The sequence below is a fragment of the Chaetodon auriga genome, chromosome 4, assembly GCF_051107435.1.
Source record: "Chaetodon auriga isolate fChaAug3 chromosome 4, fChaAug3.hap1, whole genome shotgun sequence".
NCBI classification, from domain to species: domain Eukaryota; kingdom Metazoa; phylum Chordata; class Actinopteri; order Chaetodontiformes; family Chaetodontidae; genus Chaetodon; species Chaetodon auriga.
In genome coordinates this window covers 29,833,754-29,861,130 of record NC_135077.1, presented here as the reverse complement: position 1 = coordinate 29,861,130, position 27,377 = coordinate 29,833,754, and the positions used below count along the sequence as shown (strand labels likewise).

General features: G+C 42.4%; 1 protein-coding gene across 1 annotated transcript; it reads right to left on the bottom strand.

The window, feature by feature from the left end:
* Positions 1-229: 229 nt before the first annotated feature.
* ndufs8a (NADH:ubiquinone oxidoreductase core subunit S8a) lies at positions 230-27,377 on the bottom strand. The gene is made up of 8 exons (XM_076729222.1): positions 27,231-27,377; positions 26,388-26,443; positions 25,590-25,655; positions 8,789-8,878; positions 7,877-7,985; positions 1,354-1,417; positions 1,120-1,248; positions 230-885 (listed from the first exon to the last, which is right to left on the bottom strand). The coding sequence occupies exons 2-8, from the start codon at positions 26,428-26,430 to the stop codon at positions 754-756; spliced, it is 633 nt and encodes a 210-aa protein (XP_076585337.1). The 5' UTR covers positions 26,431-26,443; positions 27,231-27,377; the 3' UTR covers positions 230-753.

Genomic DNA, 27,377 nt, shown 5'->3' with positions numbered 1-27,377 from the left:
AAGTATTTTTTTTTTTTTATTCAAATGATAAGTGTTCCTTAAATATGCGGATGCTTAAAAACAATAAGGAAACAATAGGTCAACTTATGTGAAAATGTTTTTCCAAAAATTCCAAAAGAACAGTTGGATAAACATTCACCTTCAGATGTAGGCAACACATAAACATCACTCATGGGTTTTTTTTAAGTCTATTTTTTTGAAAGTCAATAAAATTTTCAGTCTTGACAAGTTCAGTGTTTCTCCCAGAATTTTATTAAGTCGGGGTAGAAATGACACAAAGACCATACAAATCTGCACCAACACCCAAGATAACAATAATCATATTTGCAACTTCATCATACCTCATACCTGTGTAGGACATCAGAACCAAAAACAATATGGGGATGTCTGCAATCTGCTATCAGTGTACAGCACTAACACTGCCACAGCATGACCCAGTCTGCTTCCTTTTTAACACAGTGGGACTGTGCAGACACAACCATATGATGATCACAGACTGGACCATGCTGTGGCAGCTGGACTGTTGTACACTCATCACAAAGACAACCAGTGTAGTATTCATTGTTCTTCAATAAATACATAATCTGAACAATGTCAAGGCAATTATCAGAAACATATCAAACCAATTCATCATATTAGGAGGGGATGACACTGACACCGGATGAAATGTGTTGGAAGTATGCGTGTGATGCTCTGTGTGTGTGCGTGTGTGTGTGTGTGTGTGTGTGGGGGGGGGGGGGGGGGGGGGGGGGCTTATCGGTAGAGGTAATCAGCTTGTATGTTGGCAGCTATCTCTGCTTCCCACTTGTCCCCGTTGTTGAGGAGCTTCTCCTTGTTGTAGAGCAGTTCTTCATGGGTTTCAGTGGAAAACTCAAAGTTAGGACCCTGAAGAAATAAGCAGAGAGAGAGGACGGAGAGGGGAATAAAATAAGAAATGAAATACATGAACCACTGGTGGTGCATTTGATGGATTAAACAAATTGCAACTGCTTTAAGACCCTAGCAACAATCTTGTGATATGTGACATGAAAAACTGAATATGTCTCAACATGTTGGGACCTAGAGACACACAGTGTGTCTGAGTTTGCACTGAGCTGTAACACAGGATCATACACACACCTCTACGATGGCATCCACAGGACACGCCTCCTGACAGAAGCCACAGTAAATGCATTTGGTCATGTCAATGTCATACCGGGTCGTCCTCCTGCTGCCATCAGCACGAGTCTCTGCTTCAATGGTGATAGCCTGGGCACACATTGTTGGTGTTAGTCATGGTTAAACCATACATATAAAATGACACTAGCAAGCATGCAGCTTTGCCATTCTTTTTAAATCTGGCTGTGTGTGTACCTGGGCAGGGCAGATAGCTTCACATAGCTTGCAGGCAATGCAGCGCTCCTCTCCTGACGGGTACCTGATGTAACACCATTTAAAAGATACTATATTATACACACATATACACACAGAAATCTAAATCAAATCAATATTTAGTGTGATCACCCTGTGCTTTCAAAACAGTATCAGTATTTTTCTAGGTACACTTGCACACAGTTTTTGAACGAAATCGGCTGGTAGGTTGTTCCAAACATATTGGAGAACTAGCCACAGATGATCTGTGGATGTAGGCTTCCTCAAATCCTTCTGTCTCTTCATGTAATCCAAGACAGACTCGATGTTGAGATCAGGGCTCTGTGGGAGCCAGACCATCACTTCCAGGACTTGTTCTTCGTCTTTACGCTGAAGATAGTTCTTAATGGCATTGGCTGTATATTTGGGGTCAATCATACGTTTTCATTTGTTTCGTGCATAGTTGAGTCGCTTGGTATTATTTCCATGTCGGAGGTATGGCTTTTTGGCTGCAACTCTTCCATCTGGCCAGACTTCTCCGGACAATAGATAGGTGTACCTGGGTCCCACTGGTTTCTGCCAGTTCTGATGCCACTGCTGGACATCTTCTGATTTCAAAGGGAAATAAGCTTGATGTGTTTTTCATCTGCTGCACTCAGTCTCCTTGGCCGACCGCTGCCTCTAAGATCCTCAACGTTGCCCGTTTCTTTATGCTTCTTCAAAAGAGCTTGAACAGAACATCTTGAAACCCCAGTCTGCTTTGAAATCTATAGCTGTGTCCCAATTCAGGGGCTGCATCCTTCGGAGGATGGATTTGAAGGCTGATTACGTCATAACGGTGCGCAAAGGCTGTCCCAATTCGTCCAAATTCGAAGGATCCTCCAAATGCAGCCGACCAATGGGACCTCCTTTTCCCTGTATTCGGAGGATGCGTCGCTACTATCCTTCGCGGCCTCCCATATCCCAAGATGCTTTGCGCACCGATTGTTTTTTTTTTTAATAATGGCGACCTGTTGATATGAGGAGCTCAGTTAACTGTTAGCCTTATTAAAACCCTTCACTTACAAATATTACAAGCTCGTATGTCAACTAATATCTTATTTTATACCATGGTGAATAATCGATTCTGATTGGCTGCAGGGTGTCTGTTAAAAAGTGTTGTAGGACACCTATAAAAAAGTTCCAGTCAAATAGCCTGATTGTTCTAAATTATTGCGCTGGCTCAAACGCTAGTTGGTAACCGTGGCAACAGAAACTCAGAACACACGTTATTTCACAGTTTATTTATCACAACGGCAAGACAGTAGACAACATGAGTGATTTTATAGTTTCCTTTAACCACATTTAATGATCAGAGTGATTGCTGGATAATATTTCATGCAATAAAAATGATTTAGGAAACTATCTGTGGACTTTGATTCTTTGAAACAAAATTTGGCATCATCCTCTGGACACACACAAGCGGTAAGAGGTGCAGTTGCTCTCTGAACTGATACTTTGTATCACGTAACATAACGTTAAGCAATCATGTCACTTCCCTCCACTGATTAGGCCTAATATAACAGTTGCGCTGACTGAGCTGCAGGTTCTGTGGCCAGTGCCGGTTACCTTGGGAACGCGTCACAACGAGCGATATTAAATAGTCCACTCAACCGCTTCTTGTGAAAAACGTACGATTTTAACAGTAAAAAAACATGAACGTATTAATAATTGATTTAATATTTATTTCTTTCGTAAGTGACCATGGTATAAGCGGGATAATGCCCTTCGAGGAGTCCATTATCAGAAATGAATGGACGACGCGGAGCACTCCTGCAGAGATTTTACCAGCACCCTGTGATTTTATCGTTGACAATTTTAACAGCAATTTGAAGTCAACGCTGGACTCAGTGGCTCCCCTTTTAACAAAAACAATTAAGAAAAAACCTATACCTCCGTGGAGAAACGAGGAAATCAAGCAACTGAAAAGAAACTGCAGGAGTGCTGAAAGGAAATGGAGAAAATCAAAACTGACAGTCCACTATGAAGTTTTACGTCAACACCTCAAAACTTACAATAGCACTATTAAACAGGCAAGAATCTCTCACTTCGCAAAACTAATCTCCGACCACAAAAATAATCCCAAATTTCTCTTCTACACCATTGATCTTTTAACAAACACTAATTGTAACAGATTTTATATGACAATAACAAAAACCCTGTGCGAAGACTTTGCAGACCACTTCAGGTACAAAATTGATAACATCAGATCCAGTCTTTTATCTCAACAGGTTTTAACTACCAACACGTCTGGATCACAGGTTCTACCTGAGGAAACACTGGAGAGTTTTGCCCTGGTTGATGCGAGGACACTTGGTCGAGTTTTCTCCCAGGTAAACCCTACAACCTGCCTCTTAGATCCAATTCCCACAACGTTTTTTAAAACACTCTATGGATTCTTTGAGGAACAGCTGTTATACATGGTGAATTGCTCTCTTCAGACGGGTGTCTTCCCCACCTCCTTTAAAACAGCGGTGGTGAAGCCCCTTCTGAAGAAGAGCAATTTAGACCCCAACATTTTGAATAACTACCAACCTGTATCCAACTTACCTTTTTTAAGTAAAATTTTAGAAAAACTTGTTTTTAACCAAGTAAATGACTTTTTAAACAAAAATAACATTTTAGAAAGGCATCAGTCTGGTTTTAGGATGAACCACAGTACCGAGACAGCCCTTTTAAAGATTTTAAACGATATCAGGTCCAACTTGGATAACCACAAGCTCACAGTCTTGGTACTACTGGATCTAACCGCTGCCTTCGATACAGTAGACCATCGCATTTTATTAGACAGGCTGAGGCACCTGGTCGGCCTCTCAGGTACTGCTTTTAACTGGTTCGTCTCATACCTCACTGACCGACACTTCTTTGTAAGTTGGGATACATGTTCCTCAGGAACCCATGACATCAAGTGTGGGGTTCCCCAGGTGTCAATTTTAGGTCCAACTCTTTTTAATCTGTACATGCTACCCCTAGGGGACGTCATCAGGAGGCACGGCATCAGCTTCCATAGTTATGCTGATGATACGCAACTGTACAATGCCGTGTCTCCTGATGACACAGGGCCAATTGATGCTCTTTTTAACTGCATTTTAGACATAAAGTCATGGATGGCAGAAAATTTCCTTCAGCTCAACCAGGACAAAACAGAGGTCTTAGTCATTGGTCCTGAAGGCCAGAGAGAGAAACTTTTACCTAAACTACAAGATCTTAAACCAACACATTGTGTAAAAAATCTGGGCGTGATTTTTGACTCTGAGCTTACTTTTATTCCACACATCAAAAACATAACAAAGATAGGTTTTTACCATCTCAAGAATATAGCCAGAGTTCGCCCGTTTCTCTCTCAGGCCAGCACGGAGGTGCTGATGCATGCTTTTATCTCCTGTCGCTTAGATTACTGTAATGCCCTGCTCTCTGGTATTCCTAAAAAGAGTATCTCCAACCTTCAATTGCTACAGAATTCAGCCGCACGAGTGCTGACGAGGACCAGAGGGCGTGAGCACATTACGCCAGTTTTAAAATCGCTGCATTGGCTCCCCGTGCATTTCAGGATAGATTTTAAGGTTCTTTTATTAGTTTTTAAATGTCTTAATGGTCTTGCGCCTTCTTATTTATCTGACCTACTGTTACCCTACCAACCCTTGCGGACCCTGAGGTCCTCCGGTACTGGCCTCTTAACCATACCAAAAGTAAGAACTAAAACACACGGGGAGGCGGCCTTTAGTTATTATGGACCCCGATTGTGGAACAGCCTGTCGGAGAGCCTCAGTGCCGCAGAGACTGTTGATGTTTTTAAAAAGAGGCTCAAGACCCACCTTTTTAATCAGGCTTTCAATTGATTTGTTTGATTTATCTTATTCCTTTAATCACGCTTCTTAGCATGTCTATCTTTGTTATTTTAGTTGCATGTTTTAACGACATGTTTAATTGCTATTTATTTCATTTACTCATTTTATTTAATTTTATGTTTATGTCTTAGTCCCTTGGTTTTTAGCTCCAGTGTTTCCTCATGGGAGTCCTTGGTTTTTAGGTCAAGCGTTTCCTCATGGGGGCCCCCCTCACTGGGAACTGCTTCTGGCCTACTGATGGGGGCGCTGCTGAGGGGACGGCTCTGGCCTGGATGGCTGGAGGCCTCCGCACCTTGGTGTGGGGCCTTCTGTCTGCCTGGGTCGGGGTGGTCTCGGGCGGCGCCCCCCGGTCATGAGCCGGGGGCCCTCTCAGTGTGGATGGCCCCCAAAGGTGGCTTACTACTTATCTTATCCGTATGGGTGCGTGTGCGTGTGTGTGTTTCTGTATGTAGTTATGGGGGCGGGAGGGCTGGGTTTTCTTCTCTGTCGTTTTTAGCCTCTGTGAGGCACTTTGTGTTGCTTTTTGAGTATGAAAAGTGCCATATAAATAAATAAAGTTTGAAGTTTGAAGTTTGAGGCGTGAACCGTCCGACGCGAAGCTGTGAAGATATTCACATCAGGTGAATTTGAAAGTTGTATAACAGGCTACATTTCGCGCCTCTTAGAAGTGATAGGAGCTGTACGGGCGCATCTCTGCACCCCGTACGTGTGTTTTTCCCAGGTTAGGAAGGAAGAAGTTATGACGTCGTGACGCAATCAGGAAATGCTCCGAAGGCTAGACCGTCCCATTTACCGATAGTTGATGCGGCCGACGGAGGATCCTCCGAAGGACCCAGCCACCGGGGACCGCGTAGGCTGGGTCCTCCGAAGGATGTAGCCGCTGAATTGGGACACAGCTTTTGTCTGGGAGAGACCTTGCTGATGCAGTATAATTACCTTGTGTCTTGTTGCTGTGCCCAGTCTTGCCATGGTGTATGACCTGTGACATGAAATTGTCTTCCACAATCTCACGTTGGTAGCAGAGTTTGACTGTTTCTCACCCAGTTTTAAGCCTCCTACACCGCTGTTTCTGTTTATGACTGTGTTTCAGCCTACATGTGAAATTGATTATCATTAGCACCTGTTTGTTATAATTGATCATACACCTGACTTTAATCCTACAAAATCCCTGATTTTGTGCAAGTGTACCTATAAGAACTGATTTGATTTGATTTAGATTTTCTTTTGTTCACTCACTTTTCATTTTGTAAACTGATAAAAATAAACAATTATTATTTATATTTTTGAAAACACTCTTAGTTTACAGCATCTTTTCACACCTGCCTAAAATGTTTGCACACGCACACACGCACACGCACACACACACACATATATGTGGTACTGAAACCTAAATTGAAATTGCCCCTGCTGTGCCATCGATGTGTGTGTGAACGGTTAAAAGCTTGTCATGAGCTGGCGGCCTAGCCATGGAATGTGCGTGAAGGATGAATGCAGACTTGTGTTGTAAAAGACATCATAACATTCCAACCAATAACTGTGCGCAAGAAAGTGGATAGACAGGAAATAGTATTGAGCATAGTAACACTAAACCAGCTAATTACACCAATAAGTTCTCCTACCTAGCCAATTAGTGCATATTGGTGTGTCACCACTTTAGCCCTTTGAAAAAGGGACACCCACCTTGAAATGCAATTAAACAAAACCATTGTTACCAAGTCACACAAGAAACATCTCATGACAGATAGTTAAAGACCTTTCCAAGACCTTCAAAACACCATTGTTTAGCAACTCAGCGATGGCAGCAGATTTCTAAAGTCCTAAATGTTCTTGTAAGCACCACTGTGGTCATTATCCACAAGTGAAAGCAGCATCACTCTATCACCAACCAAACACACACAGGAGGTACACGCAAGATTTTTAACTGGGCAGTCAGTCAGAAGAGATGCCTAAGTGCCAAGGACCACTGGAAAAGAGCTTGAGAACAACTTCGAAGCAGCAGGTGCAGTATTCACATAGAAAACACTAAGCAATGCACTCCACTACCACAGTCTCTGTGTACGATCACCCAGGAAAACTCCATTACAAGAAATGGCAAGTTGAAGTTTGTTTGAAGTTTGCTTTACATTTGAAGAAGTGTGCATTATTGTGAGAATGTATTGTAGTCATAAAAAAACAAAAAGCAAACTTTTCTGCAACAGAGACGATGAATTGAGCCATGTACTGAGAAAGACTGTCTCTGAGGAAGAATGGGCCAAAATCCCACCAGAACACAGCGTTTCTTCATATGGGAAGCATCTTGAAGCTGCCATTGTCAAAGTCTTCTCCACTGAGAATTAAATAAATTTTACTTAGCACGTTCAATATTTTTATCCTGTCATTCCACTTCCTTTACATTTACTTACATTTTTATAAATTGGAATGTTATGATTTCTTGATCTGTGTAGTTTTATTGAGCTAATACCAATGTCTGGTCTCAGTTTCATTTGAACAGCTGCATTGAAAATCTGTTAATAATGACGATGAAATAATAATAATTATAATGATAAAAATGCTGACGTGACAAATATTTATTTTCCTCACTGTATTTTTAACACAAAAAATCTGTCATGACAAACAATCCATTGAGTGGTCATCCTCACCTGCGCAGTGCATGTTCTCCTCTAAAGCGTGGCGACAGTGGACCCTTCTCAAAAGGGTAGTTGATGGTGGCAGGCTCTCTGAATAGGTAGCTCATTGTCATGCCCAGACCTGACATCAGAATACAATCATGTGTGACTGAGAAAAAAAACATTTCTCAAACTAACATATATCGATGTATTATTGTATGTAAAATGTACATCATGAAGTCATGTCAAGTCAAGTCATGATATGACTGGGAAAAACAGTTTGATTATACTGAAATGATTCCCAAAAAAAAACTAGGATGGAAAGACAAAGAATAATGACAAATGTCAGTACCCACATGTCGATTTGTTTCCAGATTGCTTGATAAAGTGGCACCACTGCGTATCCTGTTGTCTAATTCATTATTTGTGGCATGACTACTAGCAAAAGGGAAATTAATTTTGGATTAATTTTTGGTTGAAAGAAAATTTCAATAAAACGAAGCTGAGTTTTTTTTTCTTTTCGTTTTTTTGTTCTTAATCATCATTGTTGTTCTTAAGTTTAGCCACCAGTTACTGTTTGTCTACGTCTGGTTCATGGTGAGTTTCTATGCCTGTATTTGAGTGTTGTATTATGTGTTCTATATCTAAAAAACATAACCAGGGACAGAGTGCGCAAATTAGCTTGGGCTAGAGGTCCTACATACTTTGCTCCAGTTTCATTTTATTTCAACGCAACAATGCCTACTTGCACCGTCCCTATTAAATAAATAAATAAATGAACAAAAAAGTGTATTAGTCCATCTGAGGTTGAAGAATATTCTTCCTTCCCAATCTGCAAATCAGGCTAACCTTAGAGATAAAATGGCTGAGAACCATCATGTCATTATTTCAATGTGTCACATCTGTAAAATGCACTGTTATTTATGTACGTGCAATTCATCTGACCTCTGAAGAGCTCTGTCCACAGCAGCGTCTGAGCAGCTCGATCTGTGATGGACTTCATGTCTGAAGGGATCTCCTGGGCATTCACATACTCTGTATACACAAACACAATCAGGTGAGAAAGATGGGCTCAGTGAGCGCTGTGTATACTGATGGAATTAAACATGATTATAAGTCAAATGTGAGTGTATATCAAAAAAGAATAAATCACTTTCATGAATCTTTCAAAGTTATTCCTCTTTGTCACTCATAGTACATCTTTTTTATTGAATAACGTTTCAAAACCAGACAACTGTTTATTCATACTTTATTACATGCTTTACATTTGGTCACTGCAAGCATCTTTGTGTATATATAGTATGTAAGCCACTTCCTGATACAGGCATTTGCAGAGAGGATAATTTGTGTCAAAGAACAGCAACATTTTAGACAAAAATGTATTTGTTTCAATGGAATCAGCACAATCAGCGTATTCACTTGCAGAGGCAAAAACATGAAAGTTTGCACCACTGACCACTAGTAATTAATCTTTACAGTGCCGACCTGTAAGGGATCGGAGACAATCAGACAGTCCAAAACAGAGAAAGCAATCATAATAGCTGTGTCTCGACATTCAGTTTTATATAACCCTGCGTAGTAGGGTTATATAAACTAGAGATGCAGCATGATTTCACATTCACACATATAGACTCAAACTCTCTTGCATAATTTAACACATTTGCAATGCCATTTAATGTGGAACCAGCCGATGTGTCTGACAGCCAACAACATAAAATCATTGAGCTGCAAAGCAATGACCTACTACTGTGAACAGCTCTTGTCAAAATTGGCTCATGCTAAGAGTCAGCTCTGCTTAAGACTGACTGACCCAAACCTGGAAAACCAGCTGCCAAGTAGCAGCATCATCAGTACCATCTGAAATCAGACACCTCGGCAAAGAGAAGCAGTTCCAGCCATTGCAGAGGTTAGTGTGATGTATGTGTTAAATGATTTACCATGAGCAACCCCGGCCTCGCCATTGCTCCTATTGCAAATGCATAAGCTTCTCAGGGGCAGTCCAAAATAAACCTTTCATTTGCAAAATTAGATGTGAGGTTTCTTCTGTCCCCATCTGTCTTCATCATTCCCAGATTCCCAAAGTCCTGTTTGGAGCTGCTGTAAATCACCTACATTCTGGGACATATTCCATGCCATCAATCTGACCTCTGTCTCAGAGGCTGTGCTCTGTCCCCCATGTTCACTGGGAGGCTGCTGAGCAGGGGCGGTAAATAAAGGGTGCTAGGGCACTGCCTCTTTAAAATAGAGAAGAAAATCTATGACTACATAAATTCATAATAATAAATATGAAATAAATAAGACATTAATATGCTCTACTCATACAATAGGCATGGTAGGATTTAAGGCTGTCAGCATCCATTTACATATATTCTAGCTCCAGCTATTCCAGACTATACAGGAGTCTATGGAAGATGCTGAACTTTTCCCCATCATGTGATCACACAGCTACAGTGCTGTGAATAAGTATTTGCCCCCTTCTAGATTTCTTATTTTTTTGCATATTTGTCACACTTAAATGTGTCAGATCATCACACAAATTTTAATATCAGACAAACATAACCCGAGTAAATACAAAATGCAGTTTTTAAAAAATGATTTTATTTATTCAGGAAAAAAAGTTATTCAAACCTACATGACCCTACGTGAAAAAGTAATTGCCCCCTGAACCTAATAACTGGTTGTGCCACCCGCAGCAGCAATAACTGCAATCAAGCGTTTTCGATAACTGGCAATGAGTCTTTCGCATCGCTGTGGAGGAATTTTGGCCCACTCTTCCTCACAGAATTGTTTTAACACCACAGCATTTCAATTGGATTTAAGTCCACAATTCTTTTCTCCGCTCTTATCCCATCCCGGCATGTCCTTCCTCCGCGGTGGGCTGCCAGCTGACAGCAGCACTCGGTCAGGTGGTGATCTTTCCTTTTAAGGAGGATATCCCAGGTGAACACAGGGAGAACATGCAAACTCCACACAGAAAGGCCCCTTTCCTCGAGCAGCAGGCACCGAAGGCATGGTGGATGACATGCCCCCGGCGCCCACAGCGGGAATCGAACCCGGGACCTTCTAGCTGTGAGGCGACAGTGTTACCACCATGCCACCCAAATAACCCAAATAAGGTCACGAACTGATGGCCAAACATTCTCCTTCAAGATTTTCTGGTAGACAGCAGAATTCATGGTTCCATCAATCACAGCAAGTCGTCCAGGTCCTGAAGCAGCAAAGCAGCCCCAGACCATCACACTACCACCACCATGTCTGACTGTTGGTATGCTGTTCTTTTTATCAAATGCTGTGTTCTTCTTAAGCCAGATGTAACGGGATGCGCACCTTCCAAAAAGTTCAATTTTTGTGCCGTCAGTCCACAGAATATTTTTCCAAAAGTCTTGGGGATCATCAAGATGTTTCTTGGCAAATGTGACATGAGCCTTTGTGTTCTTTTTGGTCAGTAGTGGTTTTCACCTTGAAACTCTCCCATGGATGCCATTATTGCCCAGTCTCTTTCTTGTTCTCCTTCTTGAACCATGAACACTGACCTTTGAGGCAAGTGAGGCCTGCAGTTCTTTAGATGTTGTTCTGGGTTCTTTTGTGACCTCCTGGATGAGTCGTCGTTGCGCTCTTGGAGTAATTTTGGGAGGCCGACCACTCCTGGGAAGGTTCACCACTGTTCCCAGTTTTCTCCATTTGTGCATAATGGCTCTGACCATGGTTCGCTGGAGTCCTAAAGCCTTAGAAATGGCTTTGTAACCGTTTCCAGACTGATAGATTTCAATTACTTTGTTTCTCATTTGTTCTTGAATTTCTTTAAATCGCGGCATGATGTGTTTCTCTTCAAGATCTCGCTTCCTACTTCACTTTCTCAGACAGGTTCTATTTAAGTGATTTCTTAATTGAACAGGTCTGGCAGTCATCAGGCCTGGCTGTGGTGAACTGAGCTTTCCAAAAAATGTGGTTAATCACAGTTGACTCATGATTTAACAAGGGGGGCAATTACTTTTTCACAAAGGGTCATATAGGTTTGGGTAGCTTTTTTCCTTAATAAACATATCATAATTTAAAAACTGCATTTTGTATTTACTCAGGTTATGTTTGTCTAATATTAAAATTTGTGTGATGATCTGAAACATTCAAGTGTAACAAATATGCAAAATAGTAAGAAACTAGGAAGGAGCAAATACTTTTTCACAGCACTGTAGCCTTAATTGGAGCATCAAACTTTCCCACCGGGTTGCATTTTTGTGGGACCAAACCAATGGCATCATTAGTTTATATTTAACGATTAAATGGAATTTATTCTTTATCACCATAGCAACCTGTTAGCGATTCAGGAGGGATGACAATGGCATCAAGTGTTGTTGCAGCAGTGAAGGAAAACTCAGTTGTATCTTTACAACAAATAACATTTACAAGGCCTGCTCCTCAGGTCAAACGATACAACAATAAAGTCGATTACTGACCTACAACCTAGGATGTCCTGGTGCCAAGTGTACCGATGGACATCCTTATGTTTGAACACTGTGTTAGTTATTGAGAAACTGCGACTCGCACATAAGTCAACAACAGAACACCACTCGGGTTCAGATCAGGCAGGCTGTTCCTCCCAATCATGCCCTCCAGATCATGCTGTCATTGCCCATGTGAGCGCAAGTCCCCTAGCAGGACAATGGAGTCCCCAGTCCACTATCCAAGACCCATCCCAATGACTCCAAAAAAGGTGGGTACTCTGAACTGCTGTTTGGTGCATAAACACAAACAACAGTCAGGACCCGTTCCCCGACCCAAAGGCGCAGGGAAGCAACCCTTCCACCTCTCACCATGAGCAACTCCAGCATTAGAGAGAGTCCAACCCCTCTAGAGGACTTGGGTTCGAGAGCCGGCACTATGAGTTGAGGTGAGCCCAACTATATCTAGCCGGTACTGCTCAACTTCTTCCACAAGCTCCAGCTCCCTCCCCACCAGAAAGGTGTCCTGGAAAGCAGAGTCTGATGAATAGTTGAACCACAGATCGAGGAGGAGCAATATGGTGTTCACCCTGGGCATGGAACCATGGACCAAGTCTGGAGACTGTGCTGGCCACTCCATATTTTCAAGCTTACCATCTTGGTCTTGTTTCCTGAGGTAGTTCTGGCATAGCTTGGACTTATGTTTTGGGCCATTATTTTGCTGTAGGATGAACCCCTGACCAACTAGGTGCATACCAGAGGGTTATTTAATTACTCTTTATTCATTTATTTTACTTATCTTATATCATGCCTTTTACTCCTTCTTATGCTTTTCTTTTTCTTTTCTTTTCTTTTTTTTTTTTTTTTGCAATTCCAGCCTTTCCTCAGGGGGGTCTTCCACACTGAAAGCTGTGTCTGGTCTGCTGCTGGGGGTGCTGTCCTCGGGTCCCCTCGGCCCGGCTGGTCGGGGGGGCTTCCCACCTTGGTGTGGGGGTCTGCCTGTCTGTCGGAGTCGGGGGGGGGCCCGGGTGCCGGCGTCCCCTGTAGTCATAGTCTGAGACAACTCCTCTCAGTGTGGACGGCCCCAAAGGTGGTGTTTTCCTCAACCATCAGTGCCTTACCATGTGTCGCTACTGTCTCACTATGATAAGTGGTGACAATGTGTGTCTGTGTGTGTGTGTATGCATGTGTGTGTGTGTGTGTGTGTGTGTAGTTGTGGGTGTGTATATGTACAAGGGTGGGAGGGATGCGTTTTCTCTGTTTTTCTGTTTTCCTTTATAAATGTTTTTAACTGTTGTAAAGCACTTTGTGTTGCATTTTATTATGTATGAAGAGTGCTATATAAATAAAGTTTGATTTGATTTGATATTGCACAGCGCTGCAGAATGCTGTAGTAGCCGTTTTGGTTCAGGGTGCCTCTCACTCTGTACAAGTCACCAACCCTGGATCCAGCAAAACAGCCCCAGACCTAGGGGTGGGAATTGATAAGATTTTATCAATATCAATGCCATTGTCAATTCTGCTTATCAATGCAATTCCTTATCAATTCTCCTAACGATTCCTGAGTAGTTTTTTGAGGGGGGAAAAAGTACTTCTACACAGACTTCAGCACCAAAAGCAACCATTTTATTTTTTTCCAAAATGTCTGCACAAGACAACATGAACATATTTAACTTAAACAGTGATATAACAGTGTCTGACACTAGTAACATTCAAAAGAAAAATGCAAATATTGTTGCTTTAACTTATAAGCCTAAACCAAATGTCAGTCAATAGTAAAACACACACTTTTCTTGGAAATGATATAAAACAGTGACAAGTCCTCTCTTTAGAAAAATAGGCATGTATGCCTAGATAACATTTTGAAAATACTGTAATACTGTGTAAGGGTGTAACCCTTTCACCACGAACTTGGCCCTGTGACACTCGTTCATCCTCTCCTCATTCCACTCAGCTCCCTGTGCAGCAATCGTGAAGGGGGTAACTGAAGCCAAGGTCGAGGGGGCTGCTGCCTGAGGGCTATCTGTGACTGTCTCATCATAGCCATCATCATTATCTAAAATGCATAAAAAAGGAAAATATTTCTACGTAGCTCGGCTTAAATAATCAAAAACTGCATGCTGCTTGCAGGGTGACAGTGTGCCAAATGCAGGATATATTTAACGTGGATGCTACCATCGTCGATGGAGATCACAGTGGAGCTTTTAGCTGCAGCAGCAGTAATGATAGCAGCACTAGCACGCAGAGATGTTTTAGCATATTTGGGGTATTTGCACCTTTACATGAGATGACAGCGTTGCACTGATTACACACAGCAATGTTCTCGTCGCTTTTACCGAAATGGAGCCATGCTTTAGATCGTTTCCTCCGCTCCATGTTTTGTCCTGGCTGAAGGAGATGTGCGTCGCAGTGTCCCTGACATACCGCGACGTGACGAGACATAACGCAACATGACGTGATGTGACGCGAGGCGACATGCCATCGTGCCGGGAAATGAAAGGATCATTAAGAAGAATCAATAACATTGGAGGTGTACAATTCCGATGGAATCGATCAATTGGAACCAGTTCTAAGTCGGAACCGGTTCTCGATTCCCACCCCTACCCAGACCATCACACTTCCTCCTCCATGTTTGACAGTTGATGTTACACACTGTGGAACCATCCTTTCTCCTACTCAACGGCGTACAAAGATCCCGCGTGGGCAGTGTTTCATGCCCCAGACAAGCCTCTTTGTCTTATTCTGACATCTTAGCAATGGCTTTCTTGCTGCAACTCATTCTGTCAAACCTGCAGCTCGAAGTCTTCTCTTCACAGTTGAAACTGAGATTGCTTGCTACGACCACTATTAAGCTGTGCTTGAAGCTGTTGTTCTGTCAGCCGCCTATCACGCAAGCTGTTAACTCTCAGAAACTTGTCCTCTGATTCAGTTGTGGCTTTGGGTCTGCCAGACCTCTTGCTGTCAGAGTTTCCCCCAGTTTCTGAGTGCCTTTTGATGGTGAAGATAACTGTAGTCACTGAAACCTTGACTTTCTTTGCAATGTCTCTGTAGGCAAGACCTACATTTTTAAAGGTCCCATATTATGAAGCTTTTTCAATAAGTTACATAGGGCTATGATTTCCATAAAACATGTTTTTGAAGCTGTTTGCTGGAAATAGCTTATAGGAAAAGATACTCGCCTTCCTCTATTTCCCTCTGTTTCAGTGCCTTTCAGAATGTGCTGTTTCTGGTGTCTGTAGCTTTAAATGCAAATGAGCTGCTGCTGCCCCACCCATGTTACCATGGTAACGGGGAGAGCTTAGACTCACGTAGCACTACCAGTGTGAAAGTAGCGGACAGGGTGGCAATGAACAGACTGAGTGCTTTCGTAGTTCAACCGTACATGTTCGGACCGGAATCTGATCCTGAAGGGAAGAGAGGCTCCTACAGAACCTCAAACTCTGAGAATTCAGAGGGTGCTTCTGAATGGTTAGTTAAAAAATGTCTAATTTTTTTTCTCTTCAATACGAGCGTCCCCTGTGCAGGCAGCAGCCTGAGATGCCCGCAGTTCAGATGGTCAATGCTCACGCTAGGAAGCACCAATCCTAACTTGTAGCATACCAGAAAGAAGGGGAGAAACTCAGCTAAAAGCCTCTACCAAGCATTGCCACCCAAACAAAACATAATTCGTACCCCAAGACATTATATAGTCATGTCACGAAAATAGTGCATGTCCACTTTAGTGTGTCTGCCGATTTCACCACGTCTCGAAACCACACAAGCCTGGTATCATATGAAGGAGAGTCCGAAAGTCCTGGTTGTTTACATAAAAAGAGGAGGGGGTTTCTAGAGTGGGGGAGTGCTCTTCATGTGATATACTGTCTCTGGGGTTACTTCCTTCTGGATCATCATTGATGTTTTTATGGTGAATTTGGGTGCTGCCCCTCGAGTCTCTTGATTCTGACTGGTCAATAGAGGTGTCAGGTTGTGACGGTTTGCTGTGGGCATGTGAGGGGGGAGGTTTTTTAGGGCGCCAGCCAGGTCTCTCTCCTGACATATGATATGTTTGATTTTGTCGGTCAGTTAAGTCTTTACCTATTGCTATTTTTCATTTAACCTGACACGTCTTTTCCCCACATCAACACACACAAAGGCAATACATTTAACTATGCACACCTTCACTCATGAAAATAACCTGAGCAACACAAAATCACAACAGCACAAAATACTATAGTTAACGCAAACACTGTATTTGTGGATCTCAGAGTCACAGCGTGGCAGTTCAGACAGTTCAATTCAGTCAGAGAGAAAAATATATATATATATATATATATATATATGTAGTCTTTTCTCAGTCCGAGTAATAAAAAAAGAAAAAAAATATGACTCGGCACCTGAGTGGTATTTGTCACAGTCGGTCTTTGTTTGTTTGAGATGATAGACTGTTAGACTTTTTATAAAGCAGCACCATCCAGCCTCGGCGAATCGGTGCCGCACAGCGCACCAGGGGGTGGTTTCGAGGGCGTGGGCAGGCTGGCTTTCACACTCCTCCCCCCGTGAGAGAAACCTGAACGTAGGAGGGCTTACTTTTTTCACCCCCCCTTACGCTGCACCTGTGTATTCACATCTAACTTTGAGGTGGGGAATCCAGGAAAATCCTCCTCGTCACTGTCCTGCTCGAATATCTCCAGGATCCTTCGACGCTGTTCCCTGTCCACCTCCTCAGATGTGGGGTAGCATGGCTTAATTTGGGCCACATTAACGACACGTAGGTCTTCCCCAGTGTCCTCCAAGACCACCTCATAGGTTAGAGGTCCAACTCGCTGGGTGATCCGGTAAGGACCCTTCCAACGAGGGGCAAGTTTGGCAGTAAAGGATTTATCAGCCTTCGAATAAGGGTGAGCATGGACCCACACACGGTCTTTACATGAAAAATTTCCATCTCTCCTTCCTTTGTCATAGTTGTTTTTTTGTTTCTGCCTGGCTTTTTTGAGGTTATGTTTTACAAATCCACTGAATTCCTCTATCCGGTCAGTTGTAGCATATGCAGGCGAGTCAGGATCACACAACTGGGGGTGCAGCTCAGCATCCAGAGGTCCCTTCAAGGATCGACCCAGGTTCGAGCTCCGCAGGGGTGACTCCAATAAATTCATGCACTGCTGTATTCAAAGCAAACCGGAATTCAGGCAAGTACCTTTCCCAATTTGTGTCTGTTCTCCACATGGGAGGCAATCATTGTTTTGATGTTGCGATTGATCCGCTCTGTCATGTTAGTCTGTGGGTGGTATGGTGATGTTCTTTTACATTGCAGAGTCCACCGTGCACAGGTTTCCTCGAAGATGGCAGACACAAACTGAGATCCTTGGTCGGAGAGAATGTACACTGGCACACCCCAGTGTATTAGGATCTCTCTCGTCAGGATGTTGGAGACTGTCTCAGCAGTGGCTGTACGAAGAGGAAACATCTCTACCCACCTTGTGTAGTAATCAACAAAAACAAGGAGGTAGAGATTTCAAAGTGAGCTACGGGGAAAAGGTCCCATGAGGTCCACTCCCAGCATTTCCCATGGTCTGGTTACCAAAGTTGGTTGCAGTTTTCCAGGAGGTTTGCAGGTCTCAGGTTTGTACAGCTGACAAACTTGACAGCATCGCACATGATCTCTCACATCTAGACTCATCTTGGCCAGTACACAAGGGCTTATAACCTTTTATAGGTCTTGTACCTTCCAAAATGGCCAGATAGGGGGACATTGTGGAAATGATGGAGTAACTGTGGTCGAAGTGAAGGAGGGATGTACACCTGGTATAGAGTCTTGTGAGGTAACTGTAACACACAGTACACTTTATCCTCCAAAATTGTGAATTTGGATGTAGGTGTTTCTGTCACTTCTCCGATGTCTGTAATTTTCTCATACAGGCTGTGTATGTCATCATCCTCCTGCTGTGCCTTCCAGATGGCTTCATCTGTAACATGGACATGCTTAAATGTATCTCTCTTGGAATGCAGCACAACAGCACAAGTAGCCAATGATTGATGGAAGTCAACTACTAGGGCCCGGGACAGAGCATCAGGTACAGTATTATATTTACCTTTACAGTACTCGACTGTGAAAGAAAATTCTTGGAGGTGAAGAGCCCACCGGATCAGTTGCGTGCTGGGTTTATGGGTTTTAAAAACCCAAACAACAGAAGAATGGTCTGTGACCACGGTGAAATGTCTGCCATCCAAGTAATATCTCCACTTCTCTAGAGCCCAGATGACAGCTAGACATTCCTGCTCGGTCATGGAGTAGTTTCTTTCAGCCTATTTAAGGTCCGGCTGGCAAAAGCGATCACCTGTTCTGTTCCCAGTCCAGTCTGCTGAGCTAGGATGGCTCCTAACCCAATGTCACTCGCGTCGGTATAAACAACAAAAGGGAGGCTGAAGTCAGGATGTCCCAGTATTGGAGGAGAAACCAAGTGTTGTTTAAGGGACTCAAAAGCAGCCTGACATGAAGTGGTCCAGATAAATGTGGCTCCTTTTCGCTTTGAGCGGCTCTGTCAGCTGGGAGAAATTGGGTACGAACTGATGATACCATCCTGCCATCCGAAGAAACCTTTGAAGTTCTTTGATGTACTGTGGGATGGGAAATTCCTGTACTGCCTTTGTTTTTTCAGCATCAACTGCAACTCCAGCAGCTGACACAATGTGGCCAAGGAACTTAAGTGATGTCCAGAAGAACTGACTCTTCTTCATGTTCACAGTGAGGTTAGCATCTCTCAACTTGTCCAGAACTACTTGTATGTCATAACTGTGTTGTTCAAAGGTGGTTGAATAGATGATAAAATCATCCAGATAAACAAAACAGATTTTTCCCCATAAGTCAGATAAGACAATCTCCATCAGCCGCTGGAAAGTAGCTGGAGCATTCTTAAGTCCGAACGGCATCACCTTGAACTGATAGAGGCCAAAGGGGCAGTTTTTTCCTTGCTGTCCTTATCCATTTCCACCTGCCAGTACCCACTGTTGAGGTCCAGGGTGGTAAAGACAACAGCTCCAGCCAAAGACTCCAAAATCTCGTGGATGTTGGGCAAAGGATATGCATCTGTCTGAGTAGCTGCATTCAGCTTTCTGTAGTCAACGCAGAACCTTGATTTTGGGTCCTGTTTTTTGGCACAAGCACTGGAGCAGCATAAAGTGAGGTTGAGGGTTCGATAATGTCCTTCTCCAACATTTCCTCCACCTGTCCTTTAATGATTTGGAGCTTGGTTGGTGACACACTATAGGGTTTCTGCTTGATGGGCACCTCATGAGTGAGGTAGATTTTGTGCGGATTTTTGTGCACTTTGGTACTGCCTAATGTGGCTGTGCAGACATCATAGTTGTTCTGTAGTTGACATAACAGCTGAGTTTTTCCAAAGTCATCCAGAGAGGAATATCTGATGGCAGCCTCCAGGGGCTCATGACAGGGCGGATGAGATACCAGTCTAGCAGGTGGTTTTGCAAAGAAAAAAGCAAGGTGAGCTGCATGTTCAGGTTTTGAACTTGGTACAGGTTCTCTTAAGAATGAGTACCGGCGCATCTTATTAGCTTTGAACCAGTAGCATCTTTCAGAGACATCAAACTGTAGGCCAGAGAAATGGATATAGTTCAGTCCAACTACTGCAGGGAAAAGGAGGCTGTGAACAGGCAGGACAACACGAGGCAATGCTACTGACTGAGTCTGAATTGTGACTGTCATTTCACTCCATCCTAAAGGCTGTCATCCTTCTCCATCTGCCAGGTACAGAGGTCCCATAGTCCAGGGCTTTAACAAATCCTGCTGCCCTTTTACTACTGACCACACACTCTCACTGAGCGTGAATGAGGACCCAGCATCCAGGATGGTGGTTCCTTTCCATGGACCCACGTTCAATGGCACTTCCTTTGTTCCTTGGTTTCCAAAATAAAGATTTTATTCTCCATAAATATCACAGGTGTTTTTGTTTGGTTGTTCCTTTAAGTCATTCACAAGTGTTTTTTCAAATTTTATTTTGCTTTTGGGCCTCAAGTTGGGCGCCACTTTTTATTATTTGTATACTTACATGTCCCTCATCTGCAGGTATTCCATGCAAAGTTCGAAGTGACCCCTCTTTTAGAAAAAGTCTCCTGGGTAATCCTGCCTCGTACTGACCGAGGTTGGAGAAACAGTCAGCCTTGAAGTGGTTAGCACATACCACAAGGTTTTTACAAACTGTAGCTGGGACGTTGCCTTCAAAAATGAATTTAATCCACGCGGTTCTTCTGTCCTCTGTGGCTGGGAGCCGACAGAGCGATTTTGTGCTCATCTTTACAGCCAACAACAGAACACTGCATGTGGCGCCTCGACATTATGATTCCTAACACGGAGCTTTCGATAACGAAATGGCAGATCTGTGAGAAGGTAACGCTGCATCTGGTGGGTGGAGAGACACCGGGGAGAGGAGAAGGGGTGGTGGCTGGTGGGTGGGAATATGCAAATGTAAGGCCTTGTTACATAATTGTCCTCGCCGGATTCGATCAGTTCGTTTGGAAGCTGCAGGCAGGGTGCTTTCAGAAATCCGTATCTCACTCAAAAAAGCACGGACAGTCTTACTTCACACTTTGTATGCGTGTGGCAGCACCAGAGACCCAAAGTAACACCCCATATCCCAGAAAAAGTAAGTTTTTCAGAATATGGGACCTTTAACTGTTATGATCGTCTGTCTCTCTTCCATTGATAATTGCCTTTTTCTTGCCATTTTTGAAGGAACACACTACTTTCTGCAGTACAATACTGTTCACCTGATGCTCACGAGGGTATGGTACCACAGTGTGTTCCAACACTGCTTTTATGCAGAGGGAGTCAAGAAATGTTGGAACACCTGTTGGAATTAGTAGCACCAGTTTACAAGGCTTGATCCACCTTCATTGCTGCAGAACAGCTTTAAATTGTTAACACATTTCGTGTTTCCTGAAAAAGGCCTTTTTGTATAAATCTGAAATGTACATTGTTTTTCAGTTTTGGGTAACACAACCCTTTTTTTTAACCTCTGGCAGTTGAGCACTTACATTTGTACCATTTCAAGCTATTCACTGGACTTGAATTGCAAAAAATAACTGGAAAAATTGGGGTGTTCTAAAACTTTTGACCGGTAGTGTAAATGAATGCATCCAGCAGTTCCAACTGGACACGTAAAAGATAAGGTAGTAACTCCAGCCATGTCATTATGTGATTATTATGCTTTTCTATTGTTCTTTACAATGATGATAATAATTAATGAAAATCATCGTTATCCTTCACAGAGATTCTCTCCCTGCAATGGCGGTAGAGCAAAGCAGTGGCTCTCAGCAACTGGAGAAGCGTCGAGCTGTCAATACACAGGACCATGAAAGGATCACTGTCCATGTTATACTGCTGTGTACACTACCAGTCAAAAGATTGGACACTTACTCAGTTATGAATCTTTATTTTTCTGCCTTTTTTACATTGTAGAACAAAAATGGAGATGCAAAGTTATGAAATAACACATGGGTTATGTAGTTACCATCATAAGGAAATAGTCACCTTGCAAAATGATTCACAGTATGCATTCTCTCTCTCTCTGTCTCTCTGTCTCTCTCTCTCTCTTCAGATCCTGTCGTGGTGCTGTGGACCTCTTTCAGTTCTTAATGGGCAATAACCTGTCAGAAATCTGAGACTTTCTCAGAAACACAACGACCCAGGAGAGGCTGAATGTATTGGCCATACTCTACATGGAGAAAAAGCTAGTGACTGAAATCTCTGACTTAAACCAGAGAGTCATAGAGAAATCTGCCAACTTGAAGGAAAGACAGGCAAAGTTTTTGTATAAGCAGGCTATTTGTGCAGCTAGTGCTACAGTGTTCACGCAAGCATTGTCTAAATGCTGAGTTCATGTTGATTCGTGTTCATGTTTGTTGAAGATCTGTATAGTTAGTCATGTTTAAGATTTATGAGTTCTTGCCAGTTTGAGCAACACTATGACTGATTTGTGTGTTTTATCTAACTTGTGAGGTACCTTAGATTGTTTGATCTCTGTTGACCTCTGTCAGGCACACCTACGCCCTCCCAAAAAAATTTATCACCACACCACTGCTGCTAAGCCCGGTTCCATTGCCCACATAGTAAACACCAACACTCCCCGGGTGCTCTGAGCTCTCAGTGCAGATAGACTCCAGTCTGTTACTGGCGCCGCTAGGTGCATGGCTAACTAACCTAACTAGCTAATAGCAGCTAATCGCTACACCAAAGAGTATAGTGCAGCAGTTAGGGACTACTCTGTTGATATGCTGTTTGTTTGAAGTGTCGATCAACAGGTGGAAAATTCTCGCATTACACCTTTAAGGGTAATAAGTTACCTCTCAGTGGGCCTTATAGTAGACCTGTAAGTATTCTTCCTGCAGTTAGTAAGGTTAATGGAAAGATTCATTCATGTTCAGATCCAAAACTGTTTTAACAATAACAACTTGATTAAAAGTTCTGTGTGTAAGATTTAGGCTGATCTATTGGCAGAAATGGAGTATAATATTCACAAGTATGTTTTATTTACTGTATAATCACGTGAAAATAAGAATTGTTGTGGTTTCATTACCTTAGATGAGCTTATATCTACAGAGAGTGTGGGTCCTCTTCCAAAGAGTCTGCCATATTTCTACAATGGACCAGGACAGACAAACCAAACACGGAGTAAAAAGAGCACCTTTGTGCTTGTGCGGTGGTGCTGCGGTAGAAGATGTTATTGGACGTTGGCGAATACGGCTGCGCTCCGAAGGGTGAGCGCAGCTAAGGTGGTTAAACAAGTTTGTGGTATTAAACGGTCTTGGTGGGGACGACGGTCTTGCATACTTTACAGACCACATTGGTCTGACTACGGTCCGACTTACAAAATCTAAAAAACTGATGAGCTGACGTTCCCTGTTTTATCGACAATTTCTTCGCTCGCTACTGCGCTCACTTTCTATTTCTCATCTCACTCCTCACGAAGAATCAAACATGAGACAACGCGATGGCACAACCGAACTTATACTGTTACATGGCTACGGAAGCTCCTGGGGGGCAAAAGGTACGTCATAGCAAGAGGAGAAAAAACTCGAATTTTTTATTTTTTAAATCGTCCACAGCAAAAATTTCGAATTAATCAAAAAAAATCGATATATCGCCCAGGCCTACTAATATCCTTTGCTTTTAATTGTTCATTTGCCTCCAAGTATTTCTAAACAGCACTCCTCCTGTTTTCTACGTCAACCAAAATTGGTCATAGAGGCTCTGCACTTGCAATCATTAATGAGCTAACACCATAAGAAAGCCTGCACTACATCACCCCTCGCTAAATATATTCAACCAGCAACAGAGATGAATGTCAAGAAGAAGACAGTACAGTGACGATTCTGAGTAACAAACCATTTGGCACTTGCCCATGCTCCCTCATATTGATTTTTTCCACCTGACTCTGAAAATTAATCTGAAAGAGACAAACTTCTGCCCCTCTCTTATGTAAAAATACAAAATTGATGAGTATGTAAATATAATTAATTTCAAAAGTTGAAATGCTTGACACAAGGGGTATCCCACTTTCACTGAGAAGTACATTCTCAGTGTATGTGGCATGGGGGTTTCAAGTTTCCAGATCATACTTATGGAAGTTGCATATTGGACCCTGTCTGGCTCAAAACTATTTGTGATGTCATAAATCCTGCTGTTATGTCCAGGACATATCTTTCGCCCAATTTAGATGAAACCACACCCACTTCAGTATGATGAATGCCTCAATAGCTACGTTCCACACAGCCTGCTCGTGGGTCACTAATGGGTATTTAAATTCGAAAAGATAATGAGTTAACAGTATGAGTTAAGCATAGAGGCTGTATTCTCTGGTTTTGTCTGTGTTTTTCTTGCAGTTGGCTTGTAAAACAAACAGCTGGCGACAGTGCTGATTCAATGGACTGTGAGCTGTACTTTCACCAGTAGACACACTGACCTCCTCAGCTATTACAGCTGTGTCTCTGGGCTAGGCACTGTGGACAGGCTGTGTGTCCACAGAGCAGGCCACCCCTCCACACCCACCAAGCTTAGAAAAACGGCAACCAAGACTAACATCATTTGGTTTTGGCGATGGCATGGCACAATTTGCTCTGACAGCAGGTCCGCCGAATGGCCTGGCAAAACGACCAAGAGGAGCAGCAGCAGGCAGGAAGATTCAAGCATTCAAGTCTGGTAAATGATGAATGAGTGAACTATGCTGAATAAAATGTAATAGTGTTATCTTATTGACTCCTTTCTCCACTCTTGTTTTTTTAAGATAAATATCATGGCCTAGGGTGTACATGTTGTATATATTGTAAATTCCATAGGGTATATAATACTGTGCAATATTTTGCTTGTCCTCTTGTCCTCCGACTTCTTGTACTCTGTCTTGTTGCTGCTGTAACATGAGAATTTCCCCCCATTGTGGGATAAATAAAGTCTGTCTTATCTCTTATCTTATCTTATGGCCCACATTGACATGCATTCATATTGCTAGCCCCACTGGACTAAAATGGAGGCTCTGTTTTTTATCTACCCATTGCCATATTGAATCATAGTATCAGAGCTCCACTGATGGTGGCTTTTTACATTCCCTACACATGTGCTTAAGTCAGCGTGAACATAGTCAGAGTTCACTCAACTCATTCTGAACTCTGATTAGCTGATCTAGAACAAAAGTTCTTTGAGTTTTCCATCTCACTATTAATCAATTCTTGTGTTAAACTCAGATTCAAATTGAGGACAGAGAAAGCTTTTCCTCTCACCTCTCTTTCCCCTCAAGTGAAAACAGCTTCCTAGTGTCAAAGTCAACACACAAGAGGACAAACAGGGCTTTGACTGGAAGCATACTTTAAAGGGAAGGCTGAGGCTAGAAAGTCAAGGAACTATGATGTGCAGATGTCTTTTTAAATAAATTTGTTTTTTGTTCATTCGTGTGGAGTGACTGTTTCTGTTGACATCACAAGTCCCTGTATATTATTCTGACTCAGTATTTATGTCCATATTGGGATCCAATAGGAACAGTGACTAATTTTTTCCACTGACTGGTCAGTTTGATCTGATCCTATGAAGTTAACCTGCTCTGGAACAAGTCAACCATGCAGCATAGCTTACCATGGTTATCTACCCCATTTAAATGTGATCTAGCTCTAGGATACCACAAAACCTGGGTTACACCCAGAGATAGCTGGCTAACTCACAAATCTCCCATCGTAGTACGGCCCCCTGAAAGCCCATCAAGAGCAGACACATCACTGACAATAATGCACGATAATGAAATGTATTTGTGTGTTCTAGTGGTACTTACTGAATCCTTCCCTTTGTGTGGACATACTGAAGGACCTCACTAGATTCTGGCTGGCCACAAAAGCACCTGAAGGCAAAGATAAATCAAAAGTGCATTATCATTAAGATTGCTATAGCAGAGACATCCAGTGCACAGTACTGTAACACAGTCCATTGACTATACAACTGAAAGATACTCCACAGAAAACTGATGTGTGCCTAATACCATGTCTTATTAGGTACATGTGTTTTTATGACTCAACTTCTTGCGTATGACTGTGTGGTGAGAACAGGCAGATATGTCTTTTTTTAACTCAACTAAAAACAGTACAAAGACAATATATTAAATGTTCTACCTACTTACTTTTACCACTGACTGTTGTTAACATATGCTTATTCTGAATATGATGCCAGCAACACTTTTCAAACAAGTTGGGACAGGGGCAATGCAACACAGGGAAAGTTGTGGAATGCTCCAAAAACACCTGTTTGGAACATGCCACTGATAAAGGTTAATTTGTAACACGTGATATTATGATAGGGTGTGAAAAGGGCATCTTTGAAATGCTCAGTCGTTCACAAACAAATTTTGTTTTTATTTCTGTTTACTTTATGGGATCTGGGTTGTAGACAGGCTGACAAGAAATCAAACTTTATGTGGCTGATTGTCAAATTAACCACGATTCACTTAAATTTAGTCTGTTTTTAAGTCACAATAGCTGGAATGGAATGTTGTCTTTATGTGTTTGTACTCAAATAATGAATTTTTGTTGTTAGTGCAACTGAAACCGTCTTCATTCCTCCTGCAGAAAAATCTTACCTGGCCTTGACATGGAGTAAAGTAAACGTAATGTTGCAGCCATCACGTCCTTAAAGCTGAAACCAGACACAATAATAAGAAGAAGAGTTAACAATTGTGACTGCATCAATGCATTATCGTATTATTTTAATTGATCTCTTCGTGTAATACTCGTTTGGAATGATCTAAACAATGCAAGGTTTACTCCAACCGCTACAAAACGGCGACACTGCGTCGTTTCAGATTAGAATGTGAGCCCTATTGCGAATATTTAGAGTTACTATAACCAGTGTTAGGTTGTGAGGTTAAAACTCCTACGCAGCACAAAAACAACGCTGACTGAATATAGACACCGATGAACGAACTGTTGAGCGTGGTAATACAACGTTACTGTTTCTCAGCTGAGTGTTAGAAAGTCATATACTGGGGCTCAGCAAACTATCTCTCAGCGTTAATTTTGAATGATTGACCTAACCCTGACGTAAAGCTGACATTTAACGTATATGCCAAAGTACTTCAGTAGCTTGTCAACACTAATTTGCAAGCCACAAAAAAAGAAAATACTCTTGTGACTACTCGACTTCGCAACACATCACAACTCTACTGTGCACAGTAAATTGTAGCCCGGTTTAATTTGTGAAATGTAATGTAATGTAAGGTATACTGTTAAAATAACGCCGATTAGCAACCAGGTTAGCCAGATCCTGTCAAGGACTTTTGCACACAATTCGGTTGGGGTTATTTGAAGATAATTCTAATCTTTAGGAAATCCGACGTAAATGATAAAGAAAAAAAACTACTAGATCTGAAGTAAGAACTTTGTAAGAAATAAGATTTTGTACATTTAAACAGTTTTACACTTACCAAAATGTCGCTATTTGGCCTTCTGAACCACAGCAGCGGACGATTTGCAGAATGGACCGTACGTGTACAGGAAATTGCAAAACGTGATAACGTCATGGACGTCCGACCCAGCGCTGCAGAAGGCGCTGATCCTGGCCTACCCTCCTC

What these genes read in the sequence shown, in the direction of transcription:
- ndufs8a (XM_076729222.1), bottom strand. Translation starts at nt 26,430, where the DNA reads ATGGCTGCAACATTACGTTTACTTTACTCCATGTCAAGGCCAG. An exon ending in TTACTCCATGTCAAGGCCAG is followed by an intron (nt 25,656 to 26,387) that starts GTAAGATTTTTC and finishes CTTTGCCTTCAG; the next exon opens with GTGCTTTTGTGGCCAGCCAG. An exon ending in GTGGACAGAGCTCTTCAGAG is followed by an intron (nt 7,986 to 8,788) that starts GTCAGATGAATT and finishes TTCTGATGTCAG; the next exon opens with GTCTGGGCATGACAATGAGC.